We start from the raw sequence: 17,377 nt of genomic DNA on the forward strand, positions 1-17,377 counted from the left end.
AAGACACAAACCTGCACCTTTTTTTGGGGGGGGGGGAAGTCCCACCCCAGGAGAGGCCACGTCTGCAGTTCCTGAGCAGCTTGAGTTTACTGACCCTTATCCTTCCCATTATGTTCTTCAGGCACCTGCTCAGGATTTCCCACCAGATCCAACAGGTACGGAGTAACAGAGATGGGTGTCACCTGCTCCCCCTTTGCACGGGAGGGCAGCCTGATGTACAGCCACATTTTGTTTCATGGTGCACAGGAGGCAGATTCCAGTGCAGCAAAGCCATGGCTCTCCATTGCAGACTACAGCAGATCCCCCGACACTGTTGCAGGGGCAGCAGCCTTCAGCTCATGGCTCAGCAGTTTCCAGGAGCTGCTCCAGAGCCAGAGGCTTTTACAGAGCTACCATATTTTTAATCTTGCTGCTTTTTACAAGGTTATGTAGACAGCAGGAGTGCTGCCTTTCTGTCTTTGCATATGTGCCACCAGGAGCCGCAGCACAGCAAAGCGCTGTCATTCGCTTGTGGAGAGGCAGGTCCAAAGGTACTCCCTTCCCTTCAGCAGCTCTCCCTGCACTGGCCCAGCCACAGGCCCCTGCAGTCAGTCCCCAGGCTGGGACCCCTGTATTTTCAGGACCGCCTCTCCTGATAGACTCCGATTGATAAGAACCTACTGGTGGTCCCCGGCCTGAGAGTCCCGAACCAGAGTGCTTTCCGCCCAAGCCTGGCTCTGCTGAACAACATCTGTCCCCCGTGGGACTTAATGCCGTTCCACAGGGCATGTAAAGCAGAGATGTTCTGCCAAGCATTTGGTTGAGGATGGCGATGATTTCCCATCTGGCTGGCACTCCTGTTTCTCCTGCCTCCCCACCACTAGGCAGTGCCATACTCTGGCCGTCTTATCACCATCTTATCGGTTATAGGCTTACTACTGTCATATCAATGTAAATTTATGGATTTCTTATTGTGCGTATTGTATCAAATGGATGTTTTTACTGGGACACAGTGCCCTGAGCCCTGTTCTATTTCGATCTAAAAATCTGAATAAATAAATGCTCTGAGCACATCAGCACTGTGGAGCCCAGTCCATCAGGGAAGTCCTTCTCTCCTTGTCATGTGACCTTGTCCTTGTCATGTGATTGCAGCCCTGAAGCCCCTATGCCTCTGTCTGGGTGCTGAATGGACCTCAACCTGGATGGGTGGGAGACTATTGCCATACAGCATAGAAGGATGACTTCTGCCTGACCTGCATTTCAGGGACCCATGGCTTGCCATTTGAAAAGCAAGCTGGTGTAGTAGCCCTCAATCAACCAACTGCACTTGGTTTTCAGCTCTCTCCTTTCTCAGATTCCCCCAACCTGGCCCGGCTAACCCATGCATTTGTAACCTTGTGGCTGGATGACTGAAATGTGCAGTCTGGAAACTGCTACTGGTTCTGAACGTGGCATTCTCAGGGGCTACTTGACAGATTCTCTCACTGATTTTAAACAGTTCACTTGGCAGCCTGTTTCCCCCCAAGTCCAATTCAAGGTGCTGATTCTGGCCTTTAAGCCCTTGCAGCTGAGGAGCCACTGATCCGAAGTCCCTTCCCAGGGGGGCCAATTCCAGTCCTCAGGCTGCGGCCTGCTAACTTAGGGTGGCCATCTGGCATCAAGGAGAGCTGGTGCTTCCCCAGCTGTAGCTTCCCAACCACGGGAGAGAGAGAGAGTCCCTGAGGAAGAGGTGCTGCTGGGCCACTACATTTGCCAGGCACTTGGGGCTTTACTGCAGTTTGTACCTGCCCTGAGCCACGCAGGGAATTAGGGTCAGAAACATTTCCATAAACAACGCTTCCAGAAGTGGAGAATGCGCAAATCAAACGGGCTGGATGCTCAGTTTGGAATAAAAGATGTGCCACTGCATTTCCAAAGTTTGCCTTATGTCCCTTCGCATAGTTCTTCAATTGACAGACCAAAGCAGAGAGCTGCTAGAATACCTGTTAGAAACATTTTAAAGTTTCTTAAGTAAATACATACATTTGCTACAGGAATGCTTGGGATCCTGCCAGGAGGGAAAGCACCTCCTCAATAAAACACTGCGTAGTAAAATCCCTGATGGCAGAAATTAAAGCTTCCCGTGGGCACAGCCAGACACTCCTGGCCCCAGCCCTACACGGAAGGACGGAAGTGTTTCACTTTCCAGCGTTTGGACCTCACCCGGAAGAAAAAGAATATGGCCATCAAAAACAAGGACGATGCTACATAAAGGACCACGCACAGACTCATATCGATGTTAGAGAATCCAATCCCCAAGAATGATACCGCCTGTTTCATTTCTTCCTCAGCGAGGGACTCCACAGCGACTTTGTGACCTCCTCTGGCTTCAGGGACATCTCGCCCTGTCCATCCATCCAGAACTCCCAACTTTGAGCCTAACAGCTTCTCTAGGGCTGGGGTCCTGCTTTCTTTCTGGACGACAACCTTCTTCCTCTCTCCCCAGAGTTCTCTCTCATTCAGGTTGCTCTGGCCCTCGGTGTATGTATACAAAATGTTGTCACCACCATAGTGATGCTTCAGAAACTGCAGCACTTGGACTTTGTTCCAGGTGTGCAAACCTTTAATTTCTTCATGGCATGCGGGACAAACATCTGGAGTTGGCCACTGGACTTTTGGATATTCTGGATCTTCACTCAAATCACCTAAAAAAGCAAATGGAAAACTGTCAATGTTCACATTTAATTGAGGAGTCCAAAAGTAATCTATCAATTCTGAACAAAATCTCTAAAAGGCAAGCTTGCTTGATATAGGTTATCAGTAGCCAAAATGCCAGGAAACTTTTAAAGAATGCGTGAGCTAGTCAGAAGAATGTTGAAATGGAGAATGAAACCCTGGAAGCTCTTCACCACCATGCACTGCCAGGATGCATCCTTGGAGGCAGAAGAGCAGGAGGCAAATCTAGTAGCAGCTTCAAGAGCAAGAAAAGGGCACGAGTGTTCGAGAGTCAAAGCCCCCTTGGTCAGATATCAGTTTTGCTGCTCCAAGTTTATAACCGGAAAATTATGCTGACCTTTAAGGTGCTGCTGCTGCACTAGAATCTTGTTCCTCTAACTTCAAACCAACAGCTCCCACTTGAAACATACCTCAAGTTAGGAAATGTACCACCAAGTCTAGTTGCCTAGTTAACGACACAAATCAAGGAAACCATAAGAGAGCCAGTTTGGTGTAGTGGTTAAGTGTGTGCAGACTCTTATCTGGGAGAACCGGGTTTGATTCCCCACTCCTCCGCTTGCAGCTGCTGGAATGGCCTTGGGTCAACTCTCGCAGAGTTGTCCTTGAAAAGGCAGCTTTTGTCAGAGCTCTCTCAGCCCCACACACCTCACAGGGTGTCTGTTGTGGGGAGGAAAGGTGAAAGAGATTGTAAGTCACTCTGAGACTCTGATTCAGAGAGAAGGGTGGGGTAAAAATCTGCACTCTTCTTCATTTTAAAATGGGAAGGGTTTCATGAATGAGGTTAACAGAAAGCAGCACAGGTTCTGGCAAAACTAACGTAAGTTGACCATCAGGCAAGCAAAAAGAGAATTGGAAGAGTCAACATTATGATAAAGAATAAGCTTTTCTTCAAAAATATCAGGAGGGAAACCTGTCAGGGACCTCTGGGTGACAATGGGATAAAACAGGGGTGGCCAACGGTAGCTCTCCAGATGTTTTTTGCCTACAACTCCCATCAGCCCCAGCCAGCATGGCCAATGGCTGGGGCTGATGGGAGCTGTAGGCAAAAAAAACATCTGGAGAGCTTCCATTGGCCAGCCCTGGGATAAAAGGATTGCTTATGGAAGGTGAAGGAGATGGCAGACAAATTAGATACATTCTTTACATCTATTTTCACTGTCAAAAACATAGATTATGTATCCATGCCTGAGTCTCTGTTTTTGGGGAAAGTGTCTGATGAACTGAGTCAAACTGCGTGATGAAGATGAAGGTCCACCTGGCATACTCACAGAATCCTAGAGTTGGAAGGGACATCCAGGGTCATCTAGTCCAACCCCTGCACAATGCAGGAAACTCACAAACACCTCCCCCAAAATTCACAGGATCGTCATTGCTCTCAGATGGCCATCTAGCCTCCGTTTAAAAACCTCCAAGGAAGGAGGGATCCCAAGACTTCTAAGGGAGATCTCCTTCAGAGCCTCTAACCAAATTAAAGAGGGGAGTCCTGTATTATCTAGTTCAGTGGAAGCATTTTTTGCAAGGGCATAATGAATGGGTTGAAGCTTCTGAGGTAAATGCTAAAAGCTTGATACAGAAAAAAGGTGGGAAGTGAGATGTGAGGGGAGGCTCAAGCGGAATCTAGGTATTGCCTTCAGTAAAAAGCGAATGCTGGCTCTTAATGTTACTTTTTGGTCATGAAACTTAATAAAGGGGTGGTTAATAAAAGGGAGAGCTTATCAAGGAGGCAGGGGCCTACAAGCTCAAGGGGTGGGAACCTCTCTGAAACCTCATGTCAGATGTCAGACTCTCCACCTACTGGAGCATGAAGGGCAGAGATTGCTACGACATGGACTTGAACAGAAGATACTGATAAACTTGTGCTCTTCAATGACAGTAAATATTCCAAAACCAGTGAAAATGGGACACTTAGTAGGGGAGAACTATTTGCCTTCGAACCAGGGGTCATTTTGTAGAAAAAGAGGTGCTGGAGGGAAACAACTCATTAGCACACTCATTTGCATATGCCACGCACCCCTGACATCACTGGAAGGTGCACTAAATTACATCAGCTCAACATCTACCATCAAATGCTTCTTGAATTACAATTGTCATAATAAAACCTTACTCCCATCATACTTTTAAAATTACTTTCTCCTGATGATTTCCATCTGTCTGCTTTATATGTTTTGGTTATTTCCCCATTTGTTGTGAGGGGAAATATTAGAAAGTGTGTTAAATCTTGGAGTTCTCATAGGGGATTTGGACAATGGCGGCCAGAAGCAAGTATTACTCTTGTGAGCTCCTGCCCCAAACGAGGCCTGCTTCCAGCCCAGGGGTGAAGCGTTTCCGTTTGTCCAGCTAGAAGGATGCAGCGGATGGCTTGGCCTGCAGCACTGAGAAGAGCCAGCCTCAGTGACTCAGCGGAGAGATGCCCTGTGGACCACCAAGCACCTAGGCAGCCAGCTGCAGATGCTTCGCCTCCAGTTGGGAAGTACCCTGCAGACTCTATTAATGGAACCTGGGGTAGATGGATGGACACGCCCTTCAACAACCATAGCAGGACCTGCAACCAAATCTGTCTTGGCCCAAGGGAATGACTAAGATACAGTGGGAACTGTTTCTGACTAATTCGAACATGACTCTCCCTATCAAAGGAATGGGAGGGAAGGCATAAAATAAGGCCTATTCAAAACTAGTTGAACAGCATCCCTTAGGGGAGAGTGGAGTGCTAGACCCACTCTTAAGCAAAAGGAGGGGGGGAGCTTTGCACTGAGCCTTGTGGCAAAAAGGTTTCCCATCAGGGAAAGATGGGGGAGATGTAATCCTGGTGTATGGACCATTCATTCGTGTGTGGGTTCCCCAAATCTGCAAAGTCTGCTGTGATATTTCAAACCAGCAACATGGATGGCCTGAACATTCAGTTTATAACTGCCCATTCCTAAATGACTGTGGCCTCCTGGCATAAAGGGAGGGATGCTGGAACTCACCCACCCTGCTTGTTGACATAAAACATGGCTGTGGTGTGGTCTACCTGCATTTGGACAGAGAAGACCTGCAAAGGAGTTACGTGCAAAACAAATAGCTCTCCTTTCCATCAGGCTGATGTGCAGACCTCTTTCAGCCTCATCCCATGCATCTCTGATGCATCTATCCCCACAATGAGCACCCCAAGCTGAAAGGGATGCATCTGTTGTTTCTGTGACTTGTGAGGGAAGGAACCCAAATTGAACACGGGGCAGCGGGTTAGAACCAAGGGTCCACCATACCGTCAAATGGAGAAATGCTGATTCTAAGAAAGGACAGGGTGGTTAAAAACCTGTATGAACCAGTTCTGTAGAGGCTGCATCCGGAGATGGGCAAAGGGAACCACAAAGGTGGTGGAGACCATTAAGTATAAGAGTCTCTGAAACCAATTAGGGGTAAGCTGGCTGGCCAGACTTTTGATGGTCAAGGCCTTGTCTCACCGCAAGGAAAATGGTGCTGCAGTGGTGTCTACCCAAGCTCCTATAAAGGATGCCTACTGAGAGCAAACCAGGTATGATTTCTCCCAATTAATTTGTAAACTTAACTACTGGCATGTTTCCAGGGCTAATGACTCTTGTGTCTGTAATGTGGGCTTAGAAGGGGCAGTAAATATTCATTCGACTAAGGGAAGACGGAGCATCCCTGAGACTTCGAGTGACCATTGCTGCTATACTTTTAGTAAAAACTTGAGGGGCAGTGGCAAAACCAAAAGGGAAGTACATGTAATTGTACAGAACTTCTTGAAATTTAAAATGAAAGTATTTCCTATGCTCAGGATGAATGGAAATGTGAAAATTCACATCCTGGAGGTCCAAGACAATCTCCTGGGTTGAGCAATTATGACATCGAAATGAAGGAGACCATTCTGGATTTATGAACCCTAAAGAAGAAACTGAGATCACTTAGTTCCAAAATAGGGCATAAGCAGCCATGGTTTTTATTAACTAGGAAAAACCTGGAATAATAACCAAAACAAAGGATCACTGGGAGTTAAATCCTGAACTGCACCCTTTCCTAATAAAGCATTCAACTCTGAAAACAACTCAGAAAAAAAAATCAGCAATGGCCTGGACATAAGATAGTGAGGCATTCCAAGAACAGGCTACAAAGTTCTCAAAGTGGCCATGAGGAATTTCAGTCACCTGGATAACCTGTTGGAAGTCCAACTTTGGTAGCCTTGGAGCTTCAAAGGGTGAGGACAGGAGTTTTTGGGGGGAGAGGACACCCCCGCAAGCCTGATTAAAGCCCTGGGCAGGCCGGTTCTGGCCCATGGGCCGGACATTTAACACCCCGGCTGTAAATATCTGAATATCAGTGTTTGGAGGCCTTGGTTTCTGTCACAGTTCCAGGGTGCCTGGTTGGCCAGTGTAAGAAATGAGATGCTGAACCAGATGGAGCACAGGTCTGATACAGCAGGGCCCTTTGACTATTCTGTTTAATAATCCAGAAATGACTAAATGAGGCAAACATGGAGCTCTTTCCTTTCTTGAAAGGAAGAGACTAGGAATTCTGGGAAACAACTTACAAGTGAGACAGAAGGCTTCATTTGCATCCTTCCATCACACTCTTGTGCTTTAAAATGTTGGGCGACATCTTTGTAATGCTTGCCATTGCAAGACCAACATACAGACATCTTCAAAAGTTCTGCACATCTTGTAACTAAGTAGCTAAATAAAATAAAAAGTGCCCCCTTACGTCATAAACAGATGCCACCTAAATGTCTGCAAGCAAGTAAAAAGTAACCATTTTTGGCTACTGCTTCTGTTGTATGATTTGGAAATAAGATGGATTACACGCAGCCTAGCCCTTGGTGACCAAGTGTGACAGACTGTACCCTAGAGCAGGGGTGGCCAAGGGTAGCTCTCCAGATGTTTTTTGCCTACAACTCCCATCAGCCCCAGCCAGCAAGGCCAATGGCTGCAGCTGATGGGAGTTGTAGGCAAAAAACATCTGGAGAACTACCGTTGGTCACCCCTGCCCTAGAGAAAAACAAGCCATCTTTAAAGAGGATCCAAAGGAGAGTGATGAGTTCAGGTCAGTTGAAGGTTGTCTCTCCTCCAGCAGAGGACCAGATTTGAATCAAAACGTCTCCCAGAAATCAAACGGAACAGAAATTTAGCCCCTGATTCTACCTGCTATTTTAGAAAAAAGAGGAAGAGATCTTGCCCAAGACACCAGTTTCTGATTTCCAATACTACCCCTTTCTACATTTAGAAGCGTTACTTCTAGATAAAAAGTACTTAAAGAAGGTTTGTAGTTGCATGTATTGAAAATTAAATGCACAATCTGCATATAAACAGAGAATGAAATCAGATTTACATGAAATATTTTCATCTTTCAACTAAGAGTTCAATTATAATGAGTAACGTAGATGCCCCAAATCTCCAGATTATTTGCAAAACTCCCATGTAATGCAAAGATAAACAAGCACTACTTAAATAGCTGTGTAAGAAAATGCTGAAGTATTTTGTCTGGTGCTATTTCTGCCAACTCTTCTCTTAGGTGAAAGAATTAAAGACTCTCTTAAAATGCATAAGCCATATAAAGTTTTTGAGGGTTTCCTCTAGCAGCGCATATGACTGACCACCATCAGTCATTTAAGCAAAAACAATTTCTCATAGAAACTCTGATCTATTATCATTCTCAAACATCCAATGCAAACAGGTCGGAAAGCAGATGGTTTCTGTACAATTATGAAAGAATACTTCAAAGACAAATTAGCCTAGAGGAACTGGATCCATTTGACAGCCTCTCAAATGTTGGAGCAATTAGATTCTTTCCATTAGTATTTGGGCCTTTCAGATCTTTAAGGTTACAATGCATGATTCTGCCTAAGATGTACTGTGTATGAAAACTGATTTCAGTCTGTTACATGAGAGAGAATGCTATCACTACTTATTTTTCTCAATATAACTCTACTCCCCACTTCCTTTATTACACAAGTATTTCCTTCTGAAATTTAATTCAAACTGCACAGCAGAGTTTTCTCTTCATGTTTGCCCCACATCATTCCCTGAAGATTCCCCCTTCTGCATGCGCGCATGCTCAGCTCTCAGACTTCCTCTTTAGCTGCTCTTCCCACAGGAGTCACGAGAAGGAGTTGAGATCCAGAACACTGCCCATGCAAATCTCATCACAGCCCCAAACAGTGGCTTCTCAGCCCCCAACCCACAAGGCAAAAGAAGACTGTACAGGGCAAGGGAAAAGATTCCTGAAGGGAGGGAGGCAGAGCGCTCGGACATGGAAAGCACAATGCAAATATGAAGTATATAATTATAAAACCCAACATAAATTATCCACCTTGCATGTAGGCTCATGAAACAAATGCTTCAGAGTGATCTCCAGCACCATCCCAAGCAGCTTCGCACCCTTTCAAGTCAACTGAGCTTGGAAGGGAGTAGCTCTGCTTAGGACTGCAGTGGGTGTCCAGCCGCTTGCTGCAGGACGCCATTGGGACATCCTGAGGGAAGGTTCTGGAAGATCATCACAACCGCTGGAGCTGCTTCTGTTGAACACAATCCCACCAACTACACAAGTTGCACCTGCTTCTCTTGGCTAATATAACTGCATACGTGGGGACTTATTGGCCAGAACTGTGTCCAGTCCAACACAGACTTTAGCAAATGTTCCTGTGGTAGAAATCCCATATTTTGTCTGGTTCATCACGACTAGAAACTTACTCACTTTGGCATTCAAGTCCTTTCTAATTTTGATTTCAGTCTCAGAATATATTTCTCCAATTTCAAACAAAAGGTGTTTTATTAAACCATGCAATATACTTTTGATGAGTCAGTATTAATTAGCACTTTTTGTTTATTAAAAACCAACAGAATCTTCTTTGGTTTCCCATGCAGAGGGTGGTGACAACACAATGTGTGCCCAATGCCCATTCAGAGTGAGTGCAGGGAGCCTGGCCTTTGCTCTGCATTGGTTTTGGGACACTGGCTATGTGGTCTGTTGTCATGCTGACTGCTGCCTCCACATGGCTGGGAGTTCTTCCCAGCAACACGAAGACTGCAGACTGGCCACTGCAAAGGCTTTGAGGTGGGAAAGGGAGCACATCACTCCAAATACTCTACAGAGCCTTAATATAAGCACATAATCCAACTGGAATTCGTTAACCTGATGTTTTAGCTGATCAGTTTCTAGTGTTTCTATTGCAGCAGAAAAACTACCACAATAAAATTCTCCTTGTGATCTGGAATAGGCGGAGGGGGGACTTTTGCCTCTACCTGCCAGCTTGGCATTCACCACATTGTGCTTCTCCCAGAGCCACAGCACAGCCTCCTCCAGTGTCTTCACCCAATGGAGGGACTCCTGGGCCATTTCTTCAAAGTGTCGCGCACAAGCCCTGCACCCGAAAAAAGCCTGGACATATCTCTGCATCAACTGCAGGACCGCCTGAGGATTCTCTTCTAAACCTGCAAAGATGGGATATAAAGGAAGTACATTATTAAGGGAAAACCCCTCTGTGGCTTGACATCAAGGTGAAGTGCAACAGCTCAGTGGCAGCGGAGGGCGGGGCACGCAGGCCCCATCTGAGGCGCATTCAGAAGGAGAACAGTTAGAGCCTTTGGGAGCTGCAGCAAGGGGAGGTCGGAGACGGGTACTTTCCTGGGAGTAACCTCCCTTGAATAGACTGGAGCAGAACTGCTTAGGATTGCAAGGTAAAAATGTAAGGCTGTATCAACCCCAAATGGCACCTGACATATGATCTTAACAAGATTAGCTGCTCTTTGAACAAAGAACACAAGATGGGGATTTGCAAGAGGTGGTGCGGGGGGAGGAGCACTTGCTGCTGCCTCCCGGAGGCTGGCTCTGGCCGGGATCACTGACAATCTTGGTTCCCTGGACAGGCAGCAGAAAAATGGCTATAAACTATTATGACTTGCTTCAATTATCCAAACCACTGCCTAACCCCTTCCCACCCCCCTTAAAACAAACACTTCCCTGCAAAGCCAGGGCTTCTCCCCTCCACTCACGCTGCTCAATAACCAGGAAACCCTGAGTGGGGAAGCAGCTGCCTTGCCAGAAGTAAGGAAGTCCCCCACTTCTCTCTCACGCACACACTGGCCACCAGGACTCAGGACATCTGGAGGCATCTCAGGGCCACAAAGGACGAGTCCATCCCCAATCCAGTGGCGGTTCTTTGCAAGAGCAGAAGGTCTGAAGGGACTCCTTGTAATGCCTTGGCTGGCCCACTCCCCTCCCCCCCCCCCGACAGGGCTCAGGATTGCTGCCCATTGCCTTCCGGGGTTCATACCAGGGCCTGTGAGAGACTGCCTCCCTGGTTACAAAGTCTGCACATCTCACGAGCTCTGGGGGAACCATACTTTGGCCCGTTATGTGCAAAGCCACTGGGGACTTCCTTGGACTGAAATTAGGCCACGGTAAACATTTTATGATAAGCAGGGCTTTTTTCCTAGCAGGAGCTCCTTTGCCTATTAGGCCACCCACCCCTGGCGTAGCCAAATATGCCACGGAGTTCCTGCTGCAAAAAGAGCCCTGGTTATGTGCCAGAACATCTGGGCAGCTTCTGCAAGCAGCTCCCTCGATAGCCCAGGAGAGGGAGACTTGTGGGTCCCTTGCAAGGAGGAAAGTGGGGCACGCATTCCGAGCAGAGTCTCTGCTGTGTTTGCATCCTGTTCATCATTCCCCCTTCCCTGCTTGGGGGTGGTGGTGGTGGGGTCCTTTGAGGCAGGTCTGCCAGTACGGAGGGGCTTCACTCAAATTCTCACTGCAGAATTATTTCAGAAAAGGTTGAATTCTTTTTCACAACAATTCTAGGGAGCAACACTGAGGCCAACCCACCTAGCAAAATATAAGACAAGTTACTTGTGGGAAAGCATGGACCATTCCCTCTGAAACATTCTGGCCCCTCGCACAAGCCCCTTCCCATTCCTTGCGGTTAGTGTTTTGCTTCTCGGCCCAGGGCTGCTTCTTCCACCAACAGCTGCTGCGCCTCCCCGTGTCATAATCTCTCTTCCCTCTCAAAACTGTTGCAATTCAGGGTAACCCTAATCTTTAAAGTGGGCAAGAACCATAAAACCCCACCTGTGATGAGAAGGATTAGGCAATCAGGCTTTTTAGTAGATGGGAATTAAAACAAGCAATAAGGAGAGGAAAACCTCCCAAGACATAATCCGGCAGCCTGAGGATGACCCAATTCTTTTGCCATAAGAAGTGATCATCAAAAATATGGCCTGGTTTAAAGGGATGGCTCAGTACGCGGGAGACACACAAACACGGGGCCCAGAAAAGCATCCTCACTGCTCTCCGATGCAGCAAAGCCAGGTCCAGTAGAACTAGCTCCAAATGCCGAGGGCCCAGCAGAGGTTCCCAGAAACAGAGGCCCACCTTAAACTACTCCAGTTGCCTTTCACTGTGGCTCTGAAGACAAGCACATTTTGAAGATGGAGACTGACAAGGCACAGCAGCTATGGGATTTCCAAAGCCAGCACAGCCCTCTCCTTTTCCTCCACCCAGCTCCATCTAGGGAGTTTGTTGCCCGCAGGATCCAGCTACCAGCAGGAACAGAGAAGGCAGGTTTCCATGGTCCTGCGAGTCACAAAGGGGAAAGCAGGAGACCCGGCTGTCAAGCTGGGTCCGAAGTCATGTGAAAGCAGAAAGCCTCAGAGAATCAGCAAGCAGACCGTGAGCCACCTGCTTGGAGACTGGCTGTGGTTCCCTTCTCAAGCAGACCCCTAGTGGCCCCGGGAGGTATGGCTGCATGCAGAGCACAGTGGCCCTCAGAGGGGGAGGGTCCAGCCTCTACCCCTTACAAGGACTTGCCTCCTGCTGCTGCAGGCAGCTACAGATGTGGCCTCCAGTTCAGATTTGTTTGTGCCTTCTGTAGTTTCTGGAATGGTCCTCTCAGACAGATAGGGAAAGAGAGCTGTTCTCTTGGGAGTTAATGTGTCCAGTCCCCAAATGCTTCCCAACACGTCCATGAGGCTCCTGAACAAGACCATCCTCAGCAAGAGGCCGGTGGCCCTCAGCTATCTATCCTGAGCAAAGCTTGCTGTTGTGGCCGGGGGTGGGGGGGGTGGGGAGGGGGACAAGACAGAGGCGAGGCTGGCATGGAAACCAGAGGCTCTCGAGGAGATCGACATGCCTGACTGGGATAGGGTGAGACTCAGCACATCAGAGGACAGTTTCAAGACCCAGCATTCCTCTTACAGGAGCGGGCTGGTATTGTTGCTAGCAGCGCCTCACACCATCTTCATCTGGTTCATAAATCACCCTGATTTTGCTACGCTTTTCTAATTTCTTAGTCGGATTACTATAACAGGTTCTCTGTGGGGAGACCCTGGAAACAATCCTTGAAACTTCTATTACTGCAAAATATGGCTGCCTGGCGCAAGCTACAAGACGCCTCGGTCTTCACCACGACAGAGTTCACTCGGTGGAATTGAAGGCAGCAGATCTGGGGAGCTGATCTTGGGATGAATTCATTAGTAGCCTAATCTCTTTGTGAACCTGATGCCTGCAAGCAGCCCCTGCAGCTGACGACAACTGACTTGCTCCCCCTCCCATTGAAAAGGTGCAAGTAAAACAAGGACGGGATCACAAAAACCAAGGGAGCGGGTCAAATGCAATGCCTGAAAGTGGAGCAAGCGGCAATCCTTTTCCTAGCTGTAAGACTCATTAAATAAAATGGGAATTATTTCTGAGTGAACCATTCTAGGACTGCCTTTCCAGTTCCCAAGGTCTGCAATGACAACCCACGGACTGGGCTACAAGGACAACCACAGGGATTGGAATGAGCACTATGGGGAGGGGGGCCTTTTGTTTTCCCAGACTGCCCCTCCAGTTGGCTTCCCCTTCTATCTGATGGCTTCCCTGCCAGGAAGAAGGATCAGATCCCGAGTCCATCTTAGACTCACTCCCATGTTTTTCTTAGGAACTGTCTTCAATTAAGCAGGTCTAGAACTGCAGCTTTTATTAGCAAAGTTTATCAGTATTATGTGTAGAAAAGGAAAGTACAAAACGGAGCGAGAAGGCTCAGCATTGGCTGAAGGCCTGGGCTGCTACTTCCCCTTTCCCCCCTCCCTTGTGGCTGAGGAGGAGGGGGATCTGGGGGCATGTCTTGGCCTCCCGGTCCAGCTGAGCAACTGGTTACAGCTAAACTGTAAGCAGTGAAGCCGTGTTGACCATCTATACTCTGCATTCATTAATGAGAACAACAAAAAGGTTGATTCATTTTGGAAGACAGATGTAAACATGCTTGAAGATACAATAAGCATGACTCTGCAACAGATGTAAGAGACAACAACACAAGTGCCTTGGAGCAAAGTGTGTGTAAGTGCTGTGGTGCAGCCATCCCCCTCCCACTCCAGAACCCAATCTGATCAGGGATAAATCAGTGGCAAATGGGCACCATCGGATCCAAAGAAATTTGAGCATTCCTAGTGTAAGCCACTGGTCACATAGGATGCCACTTTTAAAACAGTTGTGTTCATACTTTGTAGGCTGAATTCACAGTGACAGTTCTTAAATGTCTTGAGTATTTTGGGTAATGTTTGTGAATAAAACACACCCATCAAGTATGTTGGAGGTTTTCCAGGAGAGGCTAGATGGCCACCTGACAGCAATGCTGATTCTGTGAATTAGGCAGACCATGAGTGGGAGGGCAGGAGGGGTTGCATCAGTACTGAGTTCTCTTGGCCCCTTCTTACACACTCAGGGAAATGCTGTTCGCCACTTCAGGGTCAGGATGCATTTTTTTCTCCAGGCCACTTTTGCCGGGGATCCTGAAGAGGTTTTTGGGGGGGAGGGGGGCATCTTCTGGGCAGGTCAAGAATGTGTCTTGTCGGATGTAACCATGTTGATTTGCTTTGTTTAGATAACTTGCTGACTAATCTTCTGTGTTCTGTCTGTAACTGTGAACAAGTAACTTTCCACTCTCAGAATGCGTAGCACGACTACGCGTTGAACAAAAAAGGGTTTGTTTCTTATGTTCAGAGTAAGAAAAAGAGCAAGGACATGGTAGGCCCATTGTGAGGGCAAGAAAGTGAAATTGTAACAGGTAATGAAGAGACGGCGGAACTGCTCAATTCCTACTTTTCCTCAGTCTTCTCTTCTGAGGGAAACGATGCTCAACATGGCAAAAACAGAACATTTAATGAGGATATGAAGTTTCAACCTAGGATCAGCATAGGAGTAGTACGTAAACACCTAGTTTCTTTCCATGAAACAAAGTCCTCAGGGCCAGAAGAATTGCATCCAAGGGTTCTAAAAGAGTCTGCGGATGTAATTTCTGAGCCTCTGGCTATTATTTTTGAGAATTCTTGGAGAACAGGAGAGGTGCCAGAAGATTGGAGGCGGGCGAATGTTGTCCCCATCTTCAAGAAGAGGAAAAAAGACGATCCGGGTAACTACCGACCCGTCAGCTTGACGTCTATACCTGGAAAAGTTTTACAACAAATCATCAAACAGTAAGTCCTGGAACATTTAGAAAGAATGGATGTGATTACTAAGAGCCAGCATGGTTTCCTCAATAATAAGTCATGTCAGACTAACCTGTCTCTTTTTTTGAGAAAGTGGCTACTTTTCTGGATCAGGGGAATGCTGGAGACATCGTTGATTTCAGTAAATCTTTTTTGATAAGGTTCCACATACTATCCTTGTTGACAAGTTGGTAAAATGTGGTTTGGATCCTGTTACCATTAGGTGGATCTGTAACTGGTTGACAGATCGCACGCAAAGAGTGCTTGTGAATGGTTCTTCATCCTCTTAGAGAGGAGTGACAAGTGGAGTGCCTCAAGGACCTGTCCTGGGACCTGTTTTGTTCAACATCTTTATAAACCATTTGGATGAAGGAACAGAGGGAATGCTTATTAAATTTGCCAATGACACTAAATTGGGAGGGGCTGCAAACACAGAAGACAGAAACAGGATCCAGGATGACCTTGACAGGCTGGAAAACTGGGCTAAAATCAATAAAATGAATTTTAACAGGGATAAATGTAAAGTTCTGCATTTAGGTAGGAAAAATCCAATGCATGGTTATAGGATGGGGGAGACTTGGCTTAGCAGTAGTATGTACGAAAAGGATCTAGGGGTCTTAGTGGATCAAATGCTGAACATGAGTCAACAGTGTGATGCGGTGGCTAAAAAGGCAAATGCAATTTTGGGCTGTATCAACAGAAGTATAGTGTCCAGATCACGTGATGTGATGGTATCTCTTTACACTGCTCTGGTAAGACCTCACCTGGAGTATTGTGTTCAGTTTTGGGCACCACATTTTAAGAAGGATCTAGACAAGCTGGAATGTGTCCAGAGAAGGGCGATGAAGATGGTGAGGGGTCTGGAGACCAAGTCCTATGAGGAAAGGTTGAAGGAGCTGCGGATGTTTAGCACAGAGAGGAGGCAGGTGAGAGGTGATATGATCACCATCTTCAAGTACTTGTAGGACTGTGTAATAGAAGATGGTGTGGAATTGTTTTCTGTGGCCCCGGAAGGCAGGACCAGAACCAATGGGTTGAAATTAAATCAAAATTGGGTTGAAATTAAATCAAAAGAGTTTCCGGCTCAAGATTAGGAAGAACTTCCTGACCGTTCGAGCGATTCCTCAGTGGAACAGGCTTCCTTGGGAGGTGGTGGGCTCTCCTTCCTTGGAGATTTTTAAACAGGCTAGATGGCCATCTGGACCTGAGTGGACGGCTCCCTAGGTGTCGAAGGCTCTCGTTGGAGTGGAGACACTGGAGAGACCGTTGGCTCCTTGCGAGGTATAGAGACTTCTCGAAAGGAGTGTGCTCCAAGTAGGTTAGCTCGTGGACTCTGAGGGCATGAGGACTCTAGGGATTCAGTGTCTAGAATGTTTTCTGGTAGGGATCCATGAACCGATGGAGATCTAGATCGGATACAGACGACCTCGTCATGTACAGCATCGATGGGAGTCGAGAGCTCTGGTGGAAGAATCTGTGGCGTCGGCATCGAGGTAGAAGTAGAAGCAGTCGAGTATGGTGCCGAAGTCATGGCGGAGGACTTAAAATCCGAAGACTGACAATCTGTCTTTGGCTTTGATCTCGAGGATGTCGAATCCAAGAGGTTTTTAGAAGTCAATTCCATGCGGTATTTCTTTCTGGAATTGTCAGACTTCTTACAGTGTTTTCCAGACTTATGCTTGCTGGGAGCCAATGCCATGGAAGCTGCTGGTCAAGCCACGTCCCTTTGTAAAGTTAGGGAGGATGGCGAAGTTTGGGATCCCGAAGCATGGGACATTACAGGCCGTAGTGATGACTCTAAAAGGTGGCTTTTAAGTCTTGCTGCACGATTTTTTCGAGCCTGTTTCCCAAATTGGCTGCAATGGAGGCAGGTATCAGTTCTATGGGTCTTCCCCAGACAGAAAAGGCACAAAGAATGTTCGTCTGTCGATGGAATTTTGGCCCCGCACTGGGTACACTTCTTAAACATAGTTTTGGAATCTTTCCCTTCCATCCGCCCGGGAGGGGGGGGGGAAGAGGGAAATAGGAAAGAAGATAAAGTTCTTTTTTTTTTTTTAGAATACCAGAGAGATGAAGATGAAATTTGGAAAGGGACGAAGAAACATGGTGAAGATCGCAGAGAAGTAAGGAGATGGAGCGAGGTAGGTGTATCCCGAACGGCGGTAATGAAGAAACTGGGTGGGTGGAGCGCCTTCCTCTCGCTCTAGGCATGCACAGTGGATGCCTCCTCC

The 17,377-nt window shown here is 47.2% G+C and overlaps 1 protein-coding gene across 1 annotated transcript in view; it reads right to left on the bottom strand.

The window, feature by feature from the left end:
* Positions 1–1,958: 1,958 nt before the first annotated feature.
* QSOX2 (quiescin sulfhydryl oxidase 2) overlaps positions 1,959–17,377 on the bottom strand; it is an 82,077-nt gene continuing 66,658 nt past the window's right edge. The window contains exons 11-12 of the mRNA XM_060250653.1: positions 9,930–10,118; positions 1,959–2,663 (exon numbers count right to left, since the gene is read on the bottom strand). Of these exons, the coding sequence (XP_060106636.1) occupies positions 2,134–2,663; positions 9,930–10,118 (719 nt within the window). The 3' untranslated portion in view covers positions 1,959–2,133. The remainder of the gene's footprint in view (positions 2,664–9,929; positions 10,119–17,377) is intronic.

This window comes from Heteronotia binoei, chromosome 12 (genome assembly GCF_032191835.1).
Source record: "Heteronotia binoei isolate CCM8104 ecotype False Entrance Well chromosome 12, APGP_CSIRO_Hbin_v1, whole genome shotgun sequence".
Taxonomy (NCBI): Eukaryota; Metazoa; Chordata; class Lepidosauria; order Squamata; family Gekkonidae; genus Heteronotia; species Heteronotia binoei.